The 22601-nt window shown below is 46.4% G+C and overlaps 2 protein-coding genes across 9 annotated transcripts; both read right to left on the minus strand.

The window, feature by feature from the left end:
- Nucleotides 1-355: 355 nt before the first annotated feature.
- LOC120828127 (transmembrane protein 184B) lies at nucleotides 356-12405 on the minus strand. 8 transcript variants are annotated; one of them, XM_040191494.2, is made up of 11 exons: nucleotides 12145-12398; nucleotides 11973-12034; nucleotides 9298-9531; nucleotides 7299-7464; nucleotides 4223-4313; nucleotides 4038-4113; nucleotides 3817-3908; nucleotides 3482-3651; nucleotides 3153-3347; nucleotides 2811-2837; nucleotides 356-2239 (listed from the first exon to the last, which is right to left on the minus strand). In XM_040191494.2, the coding sequence occupies exons 3-11, from the start codon at nucleotides 9529-9531 to the stop codon at nucleotides 2010-2012; spliced, it is 1281 nt and encodes a 426-aa protein (XP_040047428.1). In that variant the 5' UTR covers nucleotides 11973-12034; nucleotides 12145-12398; the 3' UTR covers nucleotides 356-2009. The 8 variants fall into 8 exon arrangements, with proteins under 8 accessions (XP_040047428.1, XP_040047429.1, XP_077940768.1 ...); XM_040191495.2 differs by having other exon boundaries at nucleotides 11973-11992; nucleotides 12145-12394; XM_078084642.1 differs by lacking the exon at nucleotides 2811-2837 and having other exon boundaries at nucleotides 11973-11992; nucleotides 12145-12400.
- Nucleotides 12406-12545: 140 nt separating this feature from the next.
- LOC120828128 (casein kinase I) lies at nucleotides 12546-22451 on the minus strand. Its single transcript, XM_040191499.2, has 11 exons — nucleotides 21939-22451; nucleotides 19302-19392; nucleotides 18870-18980; nucleotides 18389-18537; nucleotides 17383-17611; nucleotides 15498-15668; nucleotides 15236-15384; nucleotides 14911-15106; nucleotides 14661-14800; nucleotides 14445-14512; nucleotides 12546-14362 (listed from the first exon to the last, which is right to left on the minus strand). Exons 2-10 carry the CDS (start codon nucleotides 19375-19377, stop codon nucleotides 14480-14482), a joined length of 1254 nt encoding a protein of 417 aa, XP_040047433.1. The 5' UTR covers nucleotides 19378-19392; nucleotides 21939-22451; the 3' UTR covers nucleotides 12546-14362; nucleotides 14445-14479.
- Nucleotides 22452-22601: the final 150 nt, after the last annotated feature.

Below are 22601 nucleotides of genomic sequence, written 5' to 3' on the forward strand. Positions count from 1 at the left end.
TTCAATTAAAATCACGGCACGATGTAACAAAATGAAAATATATAATTAAATGGGATTTTTGTGAAAAATGTGATGTGTCTACAAGTCGACTTGATCAAAAACCATAGACAAATATATTTTTTGCATTTTGTATTTTATTTCCTTTTTAACAACATAAACCATTATAGCATCAAAACAAGAGATAATATTGCCAATATACAAATGAAAAAGTGTAAATTGGAAATAAAACCGGAGAATATATGAAAATATCAAAGTAAAGCACTGTACGAAGCAATGCCTTTATCGTGGCAGTTCTTCCACAGACTTTAACTCTACGTTTACATGATCCCCTCCATTATGGTATAATATTTATGCGTTTTATATTTTCCTTTGTGATTAACATTCAGCTTTTAAATAAAATAGTATCAAAACTATTTAGAATCACACTGCTAGAGATTGATCTCTATCACAATTTTAACGCTAAAGAGATGCTTTTGCCAGTTCACTTTTCACTTGGCCTACATTCATTTCAAACATGGACGTCACTGCTTGTTTACTTTACTGGCTCTGAGTCCATCCCTAAAATCAGTTTGGACTATGCCCTGGCTATAACACGAGAAAAACAATAATCACACGTTTAGCGCCAGCATTGAGTCACCCGTCAAAAGGGTTTACGATCAACATTTACGATCACAAGCAGCTTCTATACCGGACCCTGATGAAACGCATGTTCAACATCAGTTCATCAACAATCATCTCTCCCAATGGGAAACGCAGGATGACGGGCAGACCTTATGGTTCTGACCCCATTACTGCTATTGTGTGTCCCTGAACATGTGTGTGTGCATCTCAAATCCATTTTTGATGCCCATATATTCCTTTTCCAGATGAAAGTTCAGTCTAATTTAAAGCCTTCTTTGCGCAGAGACTATTTGAATGGCCTTATCTGTCTGTGATGACCCTCGTCCCAACTAACTCACTACTGCTACAGCAGTGATTCCCTTATAAACAATAACAGCAGAGGCAGGCCTGATCTGCGCCGTCCTCAATTATGGGATTATAAACCGCAGCACATCACAGCTGCGCCGGCTCTGCAGGGAAGCGTCGCTTCTTCAGTAATCTGTAATCTGCGTGGGCGTTGTCCTTCCGTGAGTCTCCCTGGCCGCACTAACATCCCCCCCACAGCTGTCCCCTCTCAGCGCTCCACAGACAGTAACGCCGACGCAGTGGTCAAGCGATTACACTCTTGGGTCAGTGGTTCACATGAACCCATTTCCCACACAACATGACAACAGAACACAGAATATTCATAAGATTTCCTGGAATAACAAACCACTGTGTAAATGAGTTACACCTTTGAGGTCATACAACATTTAAAATAAAAAATGTGATTACATTTTTATATATTAAACTCAAGCCTGTTTTCATTAACTATAAATTAATGCTGCATCTTAAGACAGTGTGTCTCATTGACTGGAGCACATTGAACTTCTATTTGGCAATGATTCGGTAAGAGGCAGAGGGGTGAAGAGGAGCTTGGATTAAGAATCAATATGAAAGCTGACAGATGAAGGCTGCGAGATGAGTTTAAGAAGTGGATTGTTTGCTTTGACACACACATCGGTTTTATCTTTCTTTTTGTTTTTGCTGTGGTGTTTAAAGTGCAGCATAAGGACGCTCTATGCAGGCACGGTTATTTGTACCATGTTCTGTCAGTAATAGCATCTATGGCATCAACACAGATGACAGCTGACCATTTAATAACCATTTAATAAATCTAATGTCTCTCTGAACATCCTCTTACTCCTCCTTTCCATCGTAAGAACTCCTGATCCGTTCGCACAGTCTGGGACCTACGTCTTTTTAAAGCTCAAATAAATCTCATCTTTTCATTGTTGTCTAAATGTAAAAAAAACAAAAACCAGAATCTGATCTTCCACGTTAAAGAACAGAGAAAAAGATCGGATCGGTCTCACACTGGTGGAACTCCAACATGGGCTACAGGAGCAGAGCGAGTGCGTGTTTGTGTCTCAGAACTCGTCGTCGGAGCTGAGCAGCAGCGTCTTTTCGTTGTCCCCGCGCGTGCTGAGGTTGCTGTGGCTGCGGGAGAGGGGCGGCCCCCCACTTGGCTCCAGCGTGGACTGCTGGGTGTACTGCTGATAAGCCGGGGAGAAGTTGTGGATGGCATCCTGGACCATGTCCCCTGGATTCATGGTCTCCTTCAAGCTGCTGGAGATGCTCTTCATTGGGGCACAGCGGCCTGGAGGTGGATGGATGGGGGAGGAGGAAGAGGGGGGGGGGGGGGGGGGGGGTAACAAGGGAGGAAGTTGTGAAAATGAGATACTATGAGTTATAAAATTGTGCTGATGCGTTTCCTAATAACGGCCAGGGGAATTTCCCGAATAGAAATTTTGCTAAATTCTATTAAAGAAATGTATTTTGTGAATGCCATCGACATGAAGGTTATATGAAGCTACAGTGGGGGGTAAGTGGAGGTCAAGATCAATGCACATTTTAGGACCTAGACAAGGCTCACTGCCATATAGCAGGTTGTGATTTAACATCAGTTTGAGCCTGAGTGGGAACATAGACAAGCACAATTTAACTAAAACACTAAAGGACTGACGGCACACAGTGCAAAATCAACATAAATAAATAAAACAAAACCCACGTTTTTTAATGAGAAGACTGAACTCATGCTGAGCTGACAACAATGTTAAAGTAATGCACATTGAACCACGTTCAAACACCAACAGGCAAAGAAACATTATGATAAGCATCATCGGGGGAAGCACACTGAACTGACAAAACACGGCTAAGATAGAACCTACCGTACTGTCCATAGATCGGAAAGGAGCCTTTCAGCGCAGCACAGTGAGGAAGAGGGGGAAAGAGACGGAGAGGGACAAGGAAAAAAGATGAAGATGAAGGAAAAGAAGAAGAGCAAGACTCAACATAGATCAGGTGCTTCAAAAGTAGGTCAGAGTCAAGTAGATTGGGACACAAAGAGTGAGGTCACATCAGACTGGAGAAATCAAGGAGATGGTTAAGGAACATTCACATCAGCAGAAACATTATAATGCAGACTTCAACATAAAACCTCTTCTCTGATTATCTGCACGTTTCGCATTAACGTTCTGATATCACACCCATCAACATTACACTTCTCTTACCATACGAGTCCAGTCTTTTATCCATGTAGACTTTGTAAGTGAAGGCATGCCGCAGAGCAACAGCAGCAAAGAACATCTCAATGCAGACGATGAAGTTTTGGTAACCAGCGGCAACCGTCCCCTCGCCCACAGAGACGTCCGCCGAGCTGATCTGAGGGATGGCTCCGCACTTCTCCAGGATGGCCAGCAGCATGCCTGAATTATAGAAAGGAGAAACAGAGAAAAAGAGGATAGCGTTAAGAATATAGAGAGTAGGCACAAAAATGTCACAAGCAAACCCACCGGCTGCTGCAACTCTTCATTAGCAATTTGAGATGTTGGATTCTTACCTTGCCAGAAGGAGAGGAAGATGACCGATTTGACCATGAAGAACTTGAGCACGGGGTTGTAGGGGACGAGCAGGTCACGCGTGGCGAAGTAGAAGAGGAAGAGCGCGTAGAGCGACAGGCTGACGGAGACGTTGTAGATGATGGTCGCGTACAGGTAGCCGCTTGCCACGCTGCAGGAGAGGAGGAGCGTGTCATTAGGGATTAACTCATTAATTATGTGAATCATCTGGGCCGCCGCTCCGCCAGTGTGGTCGCCGGCTATCGCAGCGCGGCGAGCCAGAACAAAGTAGATCACGACTCAGCGAGACGCCCGTGCCGCAAATGCAGAAACATACTTGAAGTCTCCATCCTTGTATTTGCCGAAGGCCTGAAGAACGACAGTGATCACCGCCATCAGGGGTTTCACCACGCAGAACTGGAGAGTAGCCTGAAGAAGCAGGAGTGAGAGGAGGGAGAGCAGGTCAGCACGCTGCAGCAACGCCGCACCACATCCGCAAGTCTCAATGAGACATTTAGGAAACATGAATGTGTTACTAGTACAGCTGACGAGTGATACCTGTTTGCAAAACCTGAGGAAACCAATGGAGTACGTCCTTCCCCACAGACAGCAGGTCCCATACACACAGCTCGACCTAAAAAAGCACAGCAGGTAAAATGATAAGTAGACAAACCAGCTTTAATATGAAGTCACAACCAACGAGGAGCCTAATTATAAAACAGGCGATTGCACAGAAGACTCACTCGATAGGTTTCCCTCGGATCTCCGCCATGATGGCGCTCTCACCTCCCAGATACTCGTAACACAGACTGAGGAAGTTGTAGATGACAAAGGCTGAAGTGTCACACATTGAAGAAAAAAGAAAACAGGGTGATCGTCAGTGTCTGTGAAATCAATCCCAAATTCACAGCCACCAAAAACAGCCCCTTGGTTTGATGAATGATGAACACGATAACGTGGGCCTCCAGCTGAGCGGCCACCTCGGACCTGAATGCGCCTGTGCCAATGTTTTAAAACAAGATGCCACGTCCACGTTGCCAATGTGGGTTTGGAAACCCTGGACAACAGACAACAACCTCCAAAACAAAGTAGCGGTTAGATTTAAGGTACAGTTCCATAATCGCGGGAGCCGCGTGAGAAACGTCGTTGAAAAGAACTCCGTTGTCGGTGGTTCAGATTAACACATCTCACACAAGTGAGCTGCACACATTGAAGGCTATGAACTTCCTCCCGCGTGAGGTGTTGCACAAATACAGCTAATAAAAGATACCAATCCCTTTGAAACAAGTGATGTTTTGTGCCGACCTTCTACGGTATTATGAGCCCGAGTGCAGAGTTACACCAGGTGTGTCTCTAATCCCTTGATGTTCTATGCACAGGTCTGACCCGATATGTAATGGAGCTTATCAGCGAAGCCCCTGCAGCGGCTGTTGTCATTGGCACAGATTACTAAATGGAATGACGCCAACAAACCTGCTCTCACCCCTAAAAATGTGCACCTTCTTATACAAGTAGTATAAAAAAGCACACAGCTCACGGCGTACAGATACGTCCCGTCCGGTGTACTGGTCACTCCCTTACTGGTTATTCTGCAAACACTTGTAATTTATTGGACCTTGAATGGAGAAGTAACACACTGTTTAAATAGACCAGAGTCCCTCTGAGAGCAGCCACAGGTGTTCTACCGCTAATTTAAGGGAAACCTGCCGAAATCGGCTCCCCGCTGCCTCCGTTTCAAGGTGTAGCCTGTGGTTGCAGCACACCGACGGACCCGCCAGCAGGGCGGGGGCGTCGGTGGGTGAAATGAGAGCACAAACGTCCAACAGTGTTCCTCGTGAGAGAAACAACGTACACATGCTTTAATCTGAAGCGCGAACAGTAACATTTCACATTCATACATTATTCAACCGTTGTTTCCTTCCACGATAAGGTCTACTGCTTGGCACATTTTTCACATAATAATATAACAGTCCCGGATTGATCAACTACATTGGGTGCATGTTATTGGCGCTAAGGGGCAGCCATTATGCAGAGTGACAGCATGATGAATATCGACGTGTGTGTGCAGTTGATCGTGGTTGTGTGCAGCAGCAGTAACAAACAGGTTTGTCTACATTTAACAATACACACAGGACGACATGTTTGCTTTGCTGCAACTGACCCCTATTGGTTTTTTATATGAATCTGTCAAGTTTGTTTTCCACGAAAAATATATTGTTAAGTGTTTCACCAGGATGGTGAAAAAATAATAACCAATAACTCAAGCAAATCCTCACAGTGAGAGGCTTGAAAATGGATTTCAGCTTTCCTACAACTAGTCTCAGGCAATTATCCTCATAAACCACCTTGTATGATTCAAACAAAGATGACCACAGTACGATGTACAACTGCTTGTTTTATTCTTAATTGTTCTACAGTACCGCGAGAAACTGAAAAAAAAAGCTTGTGAGATGCATTTCCTCTCTTTCCTGCTGTTGCTGGTGTGACCGGATGAGGGTTTTCCCCTCCCTCTTTCCTGCACACAGGGGTGTGGACCAGCACACCTGGGGCTAATTGTGATTGATTGGGAGAGGCAGGGATATTACTTAAGCCTCTGGTGTGTGTGGACTCGTCCTGTGGTCTTCTCCTGCTGGGTGTCTGTGGAGACGGCCCGGGAGGCGCGCTTTATGTTTTGGCCGCTGCCCTAGGTCAACATTCTGCTGTGGTGTGGTAAGGGAAATTTTTCCATCTTTTGTGCCTTTTTAGTCTCCTGTGTCGCCGTGTATGCGGCACTAATGTGCATCCTTCCATATAGTGACCCTGTCTGGGTCATGGATGTCCCCACGTGGGTGGATGAATGCCTGGACTGCTGGTGTTCGGTGTCTCGGTACGATGCACGCCTCCCTTTTTTTCAACACATTTGGGCGTTATTATAAAAATCTAAATGGTCTTAATTGTTATAGTGTGGGCCGCTGTCTGTGAGTGTGCGCGAGGTGGGTGCTGCCGCCGGGGTCTGTGGGCAGCTTGACCTGTAATTTGGTAAGTCGCTGTGTCTGCCTGTTTGCTGTACATTAATTACGGTCTTGTTCTAATGCGGTGTTTCACAGCATAGCTGGACCCGGCTGCAGCCTTGGACATGCTGTTGTGGTGCTATCCTGGTGCCGCGACCAATTACTGGGCCGATCTTCCCCGGCGCGCTCTCTCCCCCCCCTCACTGAGACTGTTCTTGATACCGGCTAAAAACCTTTCGGAGGAACAGTACAAATGTGGCTCTCTATTGGGTGAACTGTTGGACATATTACATGTTTTTTTCCTTTTTTTTGTTTGATTTGAATTTGTTTACATCTTTATTATGCATGCGGGTTTATGGATTTGAATTGTTTGATTTGAATTTGTTTACATCTTTATTATGCATGCTGGTTTATTGATTTGAATTGTTTGTTTGTTTTCTTTATAGTCCTCAAACTCCCTATCGCAGAACATATTGCCATTTTAAAAAGAGTATTAAACAAATAAAACTATATTTTTATAATTATCTTATGGTCTCTGACCCCTGATTTGGTGAACGGCTCTGCGTGCCTTAATAAGAATGGTCTTGGGCCTATCCCAAGTGGCGTTGCTGGAGATTATTCTTCCTGGAGTGTCATAGGACGCTCGTATTGCCACACTAAGAAACAGGTTTCCCCTCCCCCGCAATCCCAAGAGGCCACGGAGACACGAGGACAAAGACGGCAACCTTTGTAAATGAAGACACTACAAAGGCCGTCTGCCACTGGGGCTTCACAACACGTTGATCCTCACACCCACAACCTTGTTGTGACGTTTCCTCCGTCCACTCACCTTCGTAGCAGTCTCGGACCGTGTCGAAGTACACATAATACTCCTCGTTGGTGAAGAAAAGGAGGCTGAGCCAGGAGTCGAAGGCGTAGATGGGGACTATGAAGAGGATCCGGACTATGTGCCGCTGTTCATTCGGAGAGCTGTAGTAGCGCAGGTGCATGTAGATCTGAAGAGGGAAAGAAGAAATGCCCCAAAATACTTTAAGAAACGATGAGGAGAGACACAATTACCTAACCAGGACTTTTCAGTGGGTAAAACAATATCAGTTCCTCTGTTAACAGGCTTAAAATGAAGAGAAACAAGTGCATATTTTGGGGGGCATGTGCTTGTTCAAAAGGAGGGCAAAGATGTCTGCAGACTGAAAGGTGAACGGGTGGGTTTTGTGGGGGGGGGGGGGGGTTACTTGGAGGACGGTGTACAAGTAGATGGGGGTGGATGGATGAACGAGATGGGCTGATTTTGAGGAGTGAAGGTACATCATTTGTTTCTAAATGTTTTCACTTGCTATTCTTTTCTTTTGCTGGTGGCTTTTAAGTAATGTTTAATTAAAAATGACCTAAAAATCCTGACGCGGTGCGCGAATGATTTTAAAACAGAATCTAATCCCCAACCTCATGAAACCTGCACGTGGGGCTCCAGTTAGTCTGAGCAGGTCGGCCGGCGGACATGGAGTCGCACATCGGGGTGCGAGTAGCGCAGGTGCACTGACGCACACGGGCTCTTTCAGGTAACCGACACTGAGCTTTCATCACCCCTATCGAGGGCAGCGGAGGGAAGGAAGAACAGGGTGGGCGCCTCTTCATCCGGCTCCGCTCCGCTTACACAATGTTGCCGCTATCACCTTTCCTGGTCTGTAAACAGACACACACCTTTGGTAGCACAACAAACAGCGGGGGGGGACAACGCACAAAGCGGAGTGCAGTGCGCTCACAGGGCTGGTTGCTAGGTGACCCTTCTCCCGCCTCTTCCTCCTCACACATACACAAGCACTTCCCCCTGCCCTTCCGTGTCCAAGTCGAGCTCGCAGCACTTGTTGCCAGACTGACAGGGGGCTCTTCTTCTGCATGTGACCAACAATGGAGGACGAATCGTGAGCCCATGCCTGGAGGAACAGCGCAGCTCACTTACACACGCCGAGCAATAAAAGCTCTGCGTCGCATTGGAAACGGACACAAACAAGGCGAACGGCACTTTAGCACTTACCTGCACCGCAATCACTAAACAAACGGCCCCAGTGACGTTCTACACTCTCCTCACTGTCAACACACAGGGAACGAAATGATGCTTCTTTGCACCTTTACTTTTTTGCAGCTCTCCCCCATGTTATCCACCCCTAGGCGATGTTTTGAAAAGCTATTTTAGACGCTTCAGACAAACAACACGCTCTTAGGTCTTGCTTTGATCTCCTGTGGCTACGCTACCAGAGGTATCTGGCACACATTAGTTGTTTATATATACACACAAACATATTCAGAACTAGGTCATAGTTTGACAGGTAGTCTCTAATGCTTGAGTTTAGTTACTCTGATGGTTAATTTCCATCAGTTATTGACTTTTTCTTGCTCCACTCACACAAACACGTAATGCACAAATATCCGCTTCGTGTCCAACGTGGAACAAGGAGCGTGGAGCAGCTGCATGGAGTACTTGAAAGAATCTTTCTCCCCACAGGGTCGGAAACCTTTTTTTAACTGCATGCACGCGTTTAGTGCGTGAGCCTCTGGGCGTGAATGCTTATAAAAGGAGGTATTTGTACTCAACAAACCTCGTCACCTGAAGGTCAAAGAAAAAGAGGCCAAAAGGTGGCTGCACCTGAAATACCACCAGCCAAGTACTCAGACACGTACCAATGTGGTGTTCTGTGTATACGTGTATGAAATCGAATGAAAAGCCTCGTTCATTTCAACAAGACGGCAGCATCGGCAACGGAGCGTCTCGCTGCACACTGACTGGTGACGTGAGCTCCTCCACACCCCCCCCCACCTCCCCCCCTCCTCACCTGGTGGCATGTGATCAGAAGAGCGGTCCAAACGAAGAAGCCCGATATAGTCTGGGCCGTGGCGGTCATGAGGAAAATGGGCTCCTCTGGTGTGACCACCGGCGCTTCTGGCACCCAGGAGGTGTTGTGCTGCTGCGGGGCCGCGGTGGCCGGGGGCCCCGGGGCGAAGCCCACGGGAGAGCCGTTCCCCAGCCTCTCCGCCAGCGGGATGTCTCGCCGCCATAGTTGGCCCATCTGTACGACAAAAGGAATGTACGTGAGACGCTCTTTAAGGCAATGCAACCCTAATCTAACCCAGACATGTTGGTTGAGCAGCAGCGACAACCGAGCCCTCTAGTTCACATCGCCGGAGAGGATCCGCGACGCGTGAACGTGTGTCAGCAGGCCGGAACTACTTCAATCGGAGAAGCCAGAAACCAGATAAAGCAGCGATAAAAGGAGGCGGCATAAGGTGGGTGGGTAAAAACCACACACACCAACACGTTAAAGGGGGAGGGTCCGGATCACTCAAACATAACAAAACAGTGTGAGTGCAATAAGCTCAAAGCTGCTGACCCAATTCCTCCCCTTCTTTTTGCCTGTGCTTTGCTGCAGGCGGAAAAGGTGATTCTAAAAACAAAACATTTTTTTGTCTTTAAAGTGATTTTCACAAGTCGGCACCACGGTTCCGGCGCGGTAGACTGAGCCGTGTGGCCTCAGGTAGATGCTGCGATAAGAGACGATGTCTTTACCAAACACTCCAATGGAGTGCTTGCCTCCATGCTCCATGAAGAGGAGAACGAGGCTCTTACAGGTTTCTGTTCAGGTTTTATTTTTTAATAGACAAAATGAAAATAATATGTTTGGAATAAAGATATTTTTATGCACTCCAGTAACCATGAATGGGAAACACATTTCATATATATATTTTTCAAATATGCTATGCCGCTATCTTTTGAAGACAGCTGTGCCTTAACCATTAATGCGTAGCGCGCTTTCAGCACAAATAGATACCCGGTTAGTGAATTCAGTCTGATATGCTTCAGGTATATTTGGGCTTCAAATTCTTTCTCCACATTCACTTAAAAAAAAAAAACTAGACTAACAATGAAGCGCTGCACAGGTCAAAACCCCCTGTATTGTATTGTATTGTATGAATTGTATTGTTTTTGTACTGAATCAAGCCAAATCCTAACACTCCATTCATGCCACGTCAGCAGATTCTACTTCTGCTGGAAAATCTCCATTCAAAATGGACTTCTGGGAAAGGGAAAAAAACCAATTCCTCACATAATTATGCCGCACTAATTTACACTAATGGAACAAAGATGAGCCAAACAGGATCTAAAGCATCCAGAAAGCTGCTCCACCACCAGCGGGATCAAACCGTTGTCGATATCTCAGTACTCATTTCTCCAACTACGCAAACGTCTTGGTGATGTGCATTCCAGGAAGGAGTAAATCTGATTCAGTGAAAAGTAATTTCACAATGACTTTCAACCCCCCTCCTGTGCAGCAGCTAAATATAGGCTGGCCCTCAGCGCGGTGATGGATGACACATGCTGCTCGCCAAAGCCTCAATCAGCTCGAGGCAACGCAGTCACAATAGGAACACATCAGTGTCTCGCACACAGCACAATACGTTCCAGGAAGATGAACTCCAAATGAATTGGAGTTTCTCCTTTTCTGGAATTACCACTATGAAATAAAATTCAGATTATTGATTTATTTTATATACACATATATATTTGTACATCTTTTTCATTGGCATAATTAAGCGCTGGGCAATGTCAGTCTTCATAATGTACTATTAATGCAATCTAGTCAGATATTATAAAGGAACGCATTTCAACGTGATCAATAATTAGCTGACTATCAGCTGTGTCAAAACAGATTTATATATTGATAGATATTTTTACAATTTATTTATATATTTTAGTATGACTTGGTTGGTAAATAACGTACCATGACTAACTAAAGTATATAAAGGGTCATTGTAGCCTATACAAGCACCATCATGTCAACAACAAAGCTCCGTGCTTCCCAGTGGGCCAAAGACACAAAGCTGAATGGACCCGTGGGCGGGACTCAAAACATGTATTGTACTTTGACCTCAATCGAATGAGCAGTCAGGCCATCACATGTCCTCAAGTCTGCACATGTCCTCAAGTCATCGCATGTCCTCAAGTCATCGCATGTCCTCAAGTCATCGCATGTCCTCAAGTCATCGCATGTCCTCAAGTCTGCACATGTCCTCAAGTCTGCACATGTCCTCAAGTCATCGCATGTCCTCAAGTCATCGCATGTCCTCAAGTCATCGCATGTCCACAAGTCATCGCATGTCCACAAGTCATCCCATGTCCTCAAGTCTGAAACACGCGATTAAGCATCCGGGCATTTTCAATCAGGGGACTGACTGTCGTGGTTCAGTGACCCCCCCCCCCCTCACTAACTGCTTTAGGTGCAGCCATCGCAGAGCGCGCGCACAAGCAGGGAGCTTCCTGCCCGCGGTGACGCGCACGCACACAGTCGTGCTGCAATATGGGAAAAAAGGGTGACTTCATATTTAAAAAGGGGAAAATGGGAGACAAGGGGACACGATTTACCATTAGCCGAGGTGATTTAGATAAATCTAGTCTGAGTTACGGAAATAACGCAATAAAATGGAAGCTGTTGTTCGGAGCGGCTTCACGTACCTCATCTGCCGTAGTCCGATCTGCGCAGGTTTCAATCACAGCATCGGATTAGCTCATAGTGGCTAATCGATAACGAACCGTTGGGTGAACAGAAAGTTGATTAGCCACGCGTTAACAGTCAGACGTCCACTCGCCTTATCGCCGCATTATTGTTCGAGAGCCGGAAACTTGCCTTTTTGTTCCCCCTGGAGCGGCAAGTGTTGGTCAGCTGCGCAGCGCTAACGCCGGAAACCCCCGAGCCTGTGTAAACAATAGTTTATAATAAACGACACTCAACTACATCATCATCATCATGGCGGAGACGCTTTCTCTCGTCAGCCCCATCCAAAGCTGATGGAGACACAGGTCCGTTATTTCCTCCACATCATCATCTGTAGTTCACTCAACGAGCAGCAGCTGCCACCGAAAACTCCGCCTACTGCGCATGCGCAGTCCCGGTTATTTATTTTCCCATCGCGTTTGACGTGATGTCACCTGAACTGCGCTCCATGTCGTGTCCGCAAAAACGATCAAACACTACACGCAGCAGTAAAACTATAAAAGGCAGAGAGAGAGAGAAAAGCCAGCAAAGAGTTGTGAGCAACGTTCATTTTTATTACCTCATAAAATATACACAAATACTGTTGTAAATAAAGCTTGTTAAAGAACTGTACAAGATATCCGTACACAATACATAAAGTGAAATCCCCATCAACCACTTTTCTACCATTGCCAACCAAAACGGTTACTCTGCCACTGGGTCATGGCGGCCTGTACAAAGGTGATCACACACGGTACACTGCTATTTACACATCCCTGGAATTGCATGTTATTTTTTACTGCGAATGACATCATCAAAGTTGCTGGAGATCGAAATCCAAAAAGTGACAAACTAAATATATCGTTGTGCAGAAGGAATATTGAGCCCTGTGTGTTACATGAGGCCGACAACCTTTGATGCGCAGGGGAAGAACAAACCAGAACACTTTCTAAAACAATGCGGGAAGATAAAACTAAACAAAAATGAGAACAAAAGGACAAGGTTATTTCAGACAAATAAAATCTATATAGTTTAACATAAATAGCAGAGATGGGGAATAGGCATAAAAAGACTAAACGAGTATTGTATTATTAGCAGGGATTCACTGCATCACTCGCTCTCACAAACACACAGTATCGGATGACCCAGCTGGCAAAGGAACAGCAGCCCATTCCACAATTTAGTCCTTCAAATACCTAAAAATTCTGGACCCAGGCCAGATTTATCTCATTAGTATGCATTTTTCTACTTAAAACAAGTAACCACATTTTGGATTTACATCAAAATTAAAACATATTTACAGTGAAGTAAACATTAAAAACAAAAAAAAGACAAAATCATTTGACGTCTCCCCCCTACAGGGCCTGCTCATCCCCTCCCATGACCGTCAATAACAAAAAGAATTTTAAAAAAGGTAACATTTAGAACTATCATAAAAACTGCAGCCACGTCCGACAGGCAACACGGGCAGCTATGGTCTCCGCTCAAATACACCGAGACTTTCCTGAGGAGCTTCCCTCAAGACGCGGAGTGTGTCTTTGCGATATCTATGCTCATTCTTCACCTCACCGCTCGCATGGGGGCCAAAAGGAGGCACGCAAGTCGAGGCGGGCAAAGTAAGGGGCGGTGGAGGTTTTGGTGGCTGAGTTCTGAGGGACAGTAAATAATCACAAGGTGGAAGAAGGGCAAGCCGGCAGCAACTGCTACGTCACCAGAAACATTACAACAGCTAAATCACCACTTGCTTATCCTTTCCGACGCGACCTTCCTCTTTGTCCACCACCCCGCTCACCTTCCTCCCCCCATTTGTTCCATCTTTTAGCGGTTTTTCCTCTTACAAAAAAAAGAAAATGCCAAAAAGGAAACTAATAACAAGAGCCAATTTAAGATGTCCTCATGAAGGATAAACGGTAACACACACCGAAACGTTGTTTTTCCTGCCGTGTTGAACTGAAAAAGACAAATCTTCGCTAAGCATATATCAAATCACTAAGTGGAACGAGAATCATGCGCACGTCCCGCACATATATCTGCGTATTTGACACAGACTGCTCTTCACACGTGTCTGACAGAAGGTACAGAGGGAAATGGACATTTTGCGGAATGGAGCTGGTATGAGCAACCACGGAGTCAAAAAGGTGTCGGGCCGTCATTCGTTGGCTTATTGTATTGTGGTGGTCCTCTGTTCAGCAAAAAAAGTTCTTGAAAGAGTGCGTGTTGGAAACCGCCACGTACGTCCCCGGATCCTTAAAAGATTCACTGTCCTTTTTTACAAAGCTCCTCGTGTCCATTGCCATTTATTAAATTTCATAAGACAAGGTAAAAACAAAAAGGAAAAAAGAAATCGGAGCGATGAATATACCTTGCAGCCCTGCAACGACAAGTGGAGGGAGAGGTTACTGGATTGTGACATTGGCAGGGAGGCGTTTCTGCACTCTGAAATGAGACCTCACCTGTCAGTTTCATGTGCATGCAGAGCCAAAGAATCCTACTTCCCCATGTGCTCAAACGGCACGCTGACCTGAAGGAGAAGCAGAATGAGGGACCCGTTATTGATACAAATGAACAACCGTACAGACGACCAAGTGAAACGGTCTTGAGTCGATTACGACTCGGATCCTGAAGCAGCCAACATGGCCGACCAAAAACGAGCAGAGTTGCTTCCTCACCTGCGACGTGGAAATTCTGGACTGGTCATGCCGGGCTGTGAGGTCGGAGGACGACACGTTGGCGGGGGCCCCGCGGTGGAGCCGCATGCTCACCTTCCGCTCCCTCTCCGCGCGAGAAATTGCGCGAGGCGACGTGTTCCCTGAAAGGATGGACACGTCTGAACTGACCACATGCGATGCGGACGTTCGAGGGGAGAAAACTATAGTGTTGGCCTCTTACAGCAGGCCGGTAGTCCGGGAGACCACTCACCAGACTGCTGGACCCGTGAGGCGGGGTTGGAGACGGCCTGCTCTGGCCCGTTCCTGACTCGGTTGGCAGCGGCGGGCAGGGGGCCCGGGGGCAGGCCCCGCGACGCAGAGCCCCTCGGGGCCCCTCCGATTCGCTCGTCCCTCTCATCTCCCGTCCTCCTCTCCCGCTCCCCGTCCTCGGCTGTTCGACTCGCGCCCTGAGAGACGAGAGCAGCCACATTAGAAGACGCTTCCTTTGAATAGGCTGAATTCTAATGATTAAGTGAGACTTTTTAGCACTGAATGGCCACATCAATTCTTTTGTGAGGAACGTTATGGGAACTTACAAATTTGAGCATGTTCCAGTCAAAAACATAGTCATAGGAGAAACCCTGGCGGTGGAACAGATTCCTGAAGAGCTGTCGCAGGTACGAGTAGTCAGGCTTGTCATCAAAACGGAGTGAACGGCAAAAATTCAGGTACGTGGAGAATTCAGCTGGAGGAGAACAAGTGAGCAAATCAGTGCTGAGAAACGGCAAGGGAAGAGAAAGTTGTCTCTAATTCCAAACTACAGGAAAGTGGCTGCCCAAAATACAGAGGCTTACTCACAAGGGTATCCTTTGCAAAGAACCTCGATGGGAGTGGACATTTTCTTCTCACTGATTCGCTCATACTTCTGTCTCTTGGTGGCGGCCTTGAGGCCCTGCCAGGGGAGGGAGCCCAGGTTGAAGTACATGAGGACGTAGCCAAGAGACTCCAGGTCGTCGCGTCTGGACTGCTCTGTTAAGGAAAGCGTGAAGAGGGCACGAAAGAGTGACTAACTGAGGGATCACTGTCCTTTTTTTTTCAAGTTTTCAAATCAAACCTCGGGACTCGATCGATCACCTGTTTAAGGGATTACAACAGGTCATATTCACAGCTCCATTGGGGCCCTTTTGGCAGAGGAACATGTGAAGGCCGTTCGTTACACAACACGTAAAAGCAAAAACATGAAACCTCCTGAACACTGACAAGGAAGTTATGGACATCGCGACCCTTGAAAAGCCTCTGAAGGTTGGTTAAGTTCCACTTTCAATGCATGCTTTAATATTATCTTACCAAATTACAGATACAAGGTAGTTGTTGGGGCTGCAGCTGTTCAGCTGGCAAACTATAATAACTGTTTTATGTGACTAGCCATATGAAAGAGTTCTGCAATACACTGAAAGGATGACAAACAGTTTTCCACACGGTATTTCCTGCTTTCTTTGCCTCTCATATGAGCCCATCGGATAGGGTGTGTGTGTAAACAAGAGAGGAGCCACAGAGGGAATGGGGCGTGTCAATGAAGAACAACACGTTGTAGTATGAAGAACCAGAAACTATCTTTGGATAATGGCAGAAAAAACGTTATATAAAACATACAGCGGAAGTAAGTCTGTGCTTCAGGTCTCATTCATTTCTGACAGACGATCATGAATGATTTTCATATTATTTTCAAAAACTCTCCTTCTGAAAAACTACTGCTGACAGGAGATCTGGCACGTAGTACAGAGCATTACACCTCCAGCTAGGGATGAATGTCGTGTAGAGGAGAGATCAAGATTAAGTGTTGATGAATCACATTTGACGTGGTGTAAAGAGGCAGCTGCCGAGTGAAGCAAAGGTGTGACCCCGATGAAGCAGGACTGCACGCTCTTATCCATGTAATATACTGTGAAACATAAAAGTATGACGTATAGGGGTGTAACAATTCATCCACTGAATCGATTTATATTCCTGCGATCCAACTGAATCGATCTGTGCTCCGCAAATCGGCATTCCGGACAACATATATCAATTACAAATCGATTGAAATGGTACACAATCGATTGTATCGATACTTGGAAACTGCACATTGGATTTAAGCACAAAAACTGTATGGATGTGTGTTTGTTTTTTAGCACTTTAGACACGTTAAACGTTACTCGATTCAGTCTGCCTGTCTGTGACGTCATCAGTACGCAGCGGCAGCCGCGCGAAACTCGGAACAACAACAAAACACAGCGTGGAGGAGACGACTGCGAGCGAGACATTTACAAACCAACTTATCGATCCAGCGTGTGGAAACATTTGGGCTTTTGCAAAAAATCCGGGGTTCTGTGAATTGATCCAAACATTGTGTAATTATTGTGTAATGTTTACATTGAAAATGGCACTTGATTCAAATAAAAGGTTAATACATTTGTCATCAATTGTTGTTTGCTTGTTTATAATATCCATAATTAATTTAAAAACCTGATTTCCTTACAAGAAACAGGGATCTAAGGAACTTTGCCTGCACTGTCCAGTAAAGTTACTGAATCGAATACTTCTAAATTAACCCAGATCGTCCATGAATCGAATCGGCAACCATGAATTGCGATTCGAATCGAAGTTAAACTGAATCGTTACACCCCTAATGACGTAGCAGAGTCAGTGTTTCCCCTGCCACGATACCAGGGCCAAAAACAAAAAAAAAAGAGATGCATCTCACCGATTCCAAGATGTGTGTTGATGGAGGCGTAGCGCGCTGTGCCAGTCAGGTTCTTGTTCTCCCTGTAAGGGATGTGCTGGTGCGTGCGGGCATCGCGGTACTTTTTGGCCAGGCCAAAGTCGATGATGTACACCAGGTTACCCTTCTTGCCAAGCCCCATTAGGAAGTTGTCGGGCTTAACATCCCGGTGGATGAAATTCTTTGAGTGGATGTACTCAATGCGACTTATCTAAAAACAGGTGGAACAAAGAGGTCAGCTTCTGCAGCGCAAAAAAAGAGGCATTGGACGGCATCAGAGTGGCGTGAACGCACATCACGATTCGACGTGGTCAAACACTAGTCTTAGTCACTCAATACAGCAACACCTTAAATAAAGTGGGGACATGAGAGGAGGACAAGCGCAGACAGCAGCGTAAATGGAGGCAGGACAAAGGAAGGTGATGACCCCGAGCTATAAGTGGAGAGCCAAGCGCCCCCATCTAGGACTGACACAGCAACCTGGCTGCAGGCAGAACAAAAGGAGAAATGAGCTGCGTTGCGACAAGTCGTGTATGAAATGAAATGCATGGGCCAGCACAGTGTAAAAAGAGGAGGCCAGCACTGTGGAGTACACTGGCTGCACGAGAGAGAAGTGGAGATCAAACATCCACAGTCTTCAAGAAAGCCTCAGGGGGAATTATGTGCAACATCCTTAAAAACACACAGTACAGTGCACCTTCTCACTCAAGTTGTGTCCAAAGGTTTGACTAGTACTAATTATATAGATAGATGGAGAAAGAGCAAAGAGAGAGAGAGAGAGAGAAAGAGCAAAGAGAGCGAGAGCGCATGCACCAAAAAATAAAAAAGAAAGTAGGTCATGCACATAAGCTAATGGGATCATAAATATTCCGTCTCTGCATTTGACTCGTAAACAGAACCGTTTCCCACAGTGGGATCTTTTCTGAGGGGATTTATAAAACCGTAATCATTCTGATGCCGTGAGTCTGCATGAGGGTTTGTGTCATACCATCTGGTCTGCCAAAAGCAGGACGGTCTTTAGGCTGAACTTCCGGGAGCAGAAGTTGAAAAGGTCCTCCAGACTGGGTCCAAGCAGCTCCATCACCATCACGTTGTAGTCTCCCTCTGCACCGCACCACTTTATCGACGGAATACCCACTAGAACACACACAGTCAGCAGGACTTTGTTCAACCCGTTTCACTGGCCTTCTGGCACACCCACAGTTTATAATTTATCCGTCACAGTTTGGATCAAATCGATTTTGATCTATTTTATTCCTGATAATCAACACATTTAAAAGCCCTTCACTTGTACGTGTGGGTTCACGAGGTGTAATTTAGATTACAAAATATATACTTTGTCCAAAGACGTCACGTCCAGCTTTCCAGCAGGCTCAGCAGTACGTGCATTTAGAATATTGACAGCGATATTTGAAAAGAAAAGCGTGGAAAACATTGAAAAGCCTGTCAAAGGGACATTCACGCTTTACCTCCTCCCTGCATCATCTTGTAGAACTTGCTTTCAATGTGCAACTGTGGGTGTTTGGTCTTCACACATTCCAGCTTGATGGCTACCTCCTCACCGGTGGCAATGTTGGCACCTGAGGAGACACAAAAGTACAACAGTCAGTATTCTCAGAACCGCTGGTTTTGGCACCAGTATTGTCCGCAGAATGGTTACAGCTCTTTTTTCTTCATTTATATATTATATCTGAATCATCAATATCTACCATTTAGCGTTACATATGAACAGATTTCAATTTTTGTTTGGAGGGATAAGAAGGAAGATCTGCTGCCAAGATAAGTTACGATACATTTTGGATACAGGATGAAGAGACTGTCCAGAAACTAATGTGGAAAGACCCTTAACAGAAGAGACACGTTGGAATGCAAACAACAAAAAACCTTCAATTTACACTCACCAAGGTAAATGTCGCCAAAGGAGCCGCTCCCTATTTTCCGCCCGAGCCGGTACTTGTTCCCCACTCTCAGCTCCATGTTTGCAAGTTGTCGCTGTCCTCAACAGACAGAGAGACAATGATTACGGGAAGGTCAAGGACACGTGCTAGCTCATCCGCGATGTGCCACTAACTAAGAAAAATTAACGGATAAGCTCCCGAGCAATTCAGCGGAACGTATCATGATCATTTCATCGACCCCCCCCCCTCCCCCCCCAGAGTGACAGAGTGACGAGATCCTCAAGAGTCAGTCAGCTCCTGACGGGATGATCCGCCCAGACACACATACGTAGCCGGGGCTAGTTCATCAGCTAACAGCTGTTTGGCCTCCGGAAACACACGATTAGATTTGCATGTCCGCTGGGAGGGGGAGGTGGTTGCTGTGAGATCAGCAAAAGCAGGGAAGGTAGGAGGGAGAAAGAAAGGAGGACGAAAACCGAGGGCTACGTAGGAATGCCGCCCGCAACTAGAATCCACGGCTGCACGAGTATGAAAACCACATGAGGAACGAAGGGCGTCTTCTGAGCTGACCTGCATGTGACGCCGGAGCGGGGATCATCATTTATTTAGCAGCCGCTCTCCTGAGGCACATTGTGCAGCCACCGCAAAAGCGAGCCGATGCTCTCTGCTGTTCCGCCACGGGAGACGAGGCTCGAGTGGCCGCGGAGCGCCGAACCGGCTGTGCATCGGAGTCAAGGTCCTCAGACGGTTCAGTGAAACGGAATTCAGAGAGCAAAAGTGCTCCTGGGAGCCCATCGACGCAGAGCATCTTTTATCCAAGAGATTCGCTTCCTCGTCACCAACCAGGGAACACAACGTAAACAAACTGAACACCTTTAAGTTACACGCTCAGTCATGTGACCTAATGACGGTGATATGAAATTGACTACAGCTGAATAAGAGAATAATTTTTGCAAGATCCTTACATGAGATTACATTTTTGCTAATATATACACAAGCGTGTGTGTGTGTAATATATATATATATATATATATATATATATATATATATATATATATATAAATAAATGAAACTAATAGCAAAACAACGCTTTCTCAGAAGCCTCAGTTTTGTAGATGTGCCAATGCAAGCTAGCAGAGGAAGGGTCATCAGTTCTGCACGATCAGTCCAGTGCATTCTGTCTGCTTTCATCCAGAACCGCTTTTGTTCCACATAAATTATCCCAGAGGTTACTTTGCTTGATTGTAAGCACATCGATTGAACAAAAAGTAAGAACTGCAGACGACGGCTCTGTTCTCAAACTACTTAAAACGATGACGGCTGATTTACTCATTTCCTCTTGGATAATCTGAGCCTTGTTTAAGGATTAGAATCAAAACTCAAATCAAACCTGCCTGACACAGCCGTCGCGAGCAGAAACGTCCACAGAACCAACATGTTGTAGGATGCGTCAACCTCAGCTGACGAGATGACAACCGGTCATAGTTGATGGGACGAGGCAGATGGATCGGAGTTAAACGTTGGGTTTCATTTCACCACAAGGGTCTGACACGCGCTGCAGCACACGAATTAGGGCACAACAATAATGACAAGGCCACGCAGTAAATTCCACGGATTAATGGCTCGGTGGTGGCACACTGGAGTGTCACAGCACGTCATTTAATGCTGGTCAGTTAAACATGCTGCGAGGGTCAACTCGGCACTGCAACGACATGCTTGCAGAAAACCTAGCAGCGAAGTGGAGACTGCATCATGTCATGTGGCAAAGAGTGTGACATGAAGCAAGTGGAACTGGCACGTTGCACCTGATCACGTAGCGCGCGCTGTCATGTTAGTGACGTCCACAGGACAGCGGATAAACACGCTGTTATTTAGGAACCCCCCCGTTACAAAGTGGGAGGTCAACTTGCATTTCTTTAAGTATTATCGGTGAAACCCACTTGTGAAGAAAGAAAACATACGTGAACGCGACAAAATAAATGCTAAAAAAAATAAAAGTAAAGTGCTGGAGGACTCGAGTCACGTGACGGCCTCTTCCACCCGGACAGCTGTCACTCATCACTCCGCCGGACACCAACATTACCATTAACACAACGTTGCGGTGGGAGATCGCGTTAAAGTAACGGCACAAGTAAAGACAACGTCGCTCTTTCACGGTCGGAATTCGCCCAGAAGCGAGTCGGCCGTGATTCGACGTGACAACCGACATCGGCTCACCGTTAGCGAGACATTTAGACGGGGAAATAAACGCGTTTGACTTGTTAATAAACTGCGTGGTTCGCAGGTTCCGCGGGGTCCCGTGGCGGGCGTTACACGTCCCGTTATGGGTGGCTGCTGGCTGCTAGCAGTGAGCTAACGTCAGGGGAAGTAACGTTAGCTTACCGCGGTACGTGACTGCACCAGTTACCCCGTTAAAAGCCCAACGCGCGTGTAATTGTGCTCGCTGGCGTTGTGTCACAGTTCGAGACGTTGGAGAACCGAACTTGAGCCCGTTAGCGTAGCGGACTCTTCCCGTCCGGGTAGCACGTCCCTACAACTCAACCCCTCCCCCGTCCTGCCCGTAGATACGAGCCTCCAATCCGGCCGAATCTGGCCCCCTTTTCCCCCTCGGTTTCCCCGGTTCCCCGACCCGCCACTCACCCGATACCGGGTCCGTCGGAGAGCTGGTTCGGTGGCGGTTCTGATCCGGTGGTTGTCAGTCGGACACGGGCCTGCGCTGGGGAGGATGGGCGCGGATTGTGGCTCTCATACCCCCGGCTCTCAGCTCTGTCGTCGGCTCGCACTCCCTGTTGATAGTCCCTGAAAGCTCCAGCAGCTCGGCCGTCCTCCTCCTCCTCCCCCTCGCGAGTCTGTCTCCCCCCTCTCTCGTTACTTAACAACGCGCCCGTTCACAACGTCGATGATGTCATTCTCTGGATGTCAGGGCACAGTCAGTCATTAAAGGGAGACGTCACGTCGAGCTGCCGCCTCCTCTAAGAAGATGACCGTTGACTAATTACTAGTTACCCCGTTCATTTATGATGCCACGTGAGAGTCACGGGGCATTTTGCTCGCTGAATCCGGTCGTACCGGTTGTCTCTTAATGCGCGCATTAACTCATATGCAGTTGAGCAATTATGCCAGTAAATAGTATATAGTATATTTTCTGCAGTCAATCAGTTGGCGCTCAAGCATCACTCATGTGATGTCATCACTCAAGGTGGAGGGCTGCACACAAAGTGTGTTCTACAAATAATGGATATGTTCACCTGCACATATTAGATATTAATGTTGAGGAAATTATTTATTACCCTGATCAAAGCT

The sequence above is a fragment of the Gasterosteus aculeatus genome, chromosome 11 (assembly GCF_964276395.1).
Source record: "Gasterosteus aculeatus chromosome 11, fGasAcu3.hap1.1, whole genome shotgun sequence".
Taxonomy (NCBI): domain Eukaryota; kingdom Metazoa; phylum Chordata; class Actinopteri; order Perciformes; family Gasterosteidae; genus Gasterosteus; species Gasterosteus aculeatus.

Bases quoted from the DNA above. Each gene is read 5' to 3' on its own strand.
- LOC120828127 (XM_040191494.2), bottom strand. From the start codon at position 9,531: ATGGGCCAACTATGGCGGCGAGACATCCCGCTGGCGGAGAGGCTGGGG. The intron at 3,652-3,816 runs GTATGTTTCTGC...CCTCTCCTGCAG, and splicing joins TACAAGGATGGAGACTTCAA to CGTGGCAAGCGGCTACCTGT. The intron at 3,348-3,481 runs GTAAGAATCCAA...TCTATAATTCAG, and splicing joins CTTCCTCTCCTTCTGGCAAG to GCATGCTGCTGGCCATCCTG.
- LOC120828128 (XM_040191499.2), bottom strand. From the start codon at position 19,377: ATGGAGCTGAGAGTGGGGAACAAGTACCGGCTCGGGCGGAAAATAGGG. The intron at 17,612-18,388 runs GTATGACACAAA...ACCTGTTTTTAG, and splicing joins TGCTTTTGGCAGACCAGATG to ATAAGTCGCATTGAGTACAT. The intron at 14,801-14,910 runs GTGAGTGGTCTC...CCATCCTTTCAG, and splicing joins CTCACGGGTCCAGCAGTCTG to GGAACACGTCGCCTCGCGCA.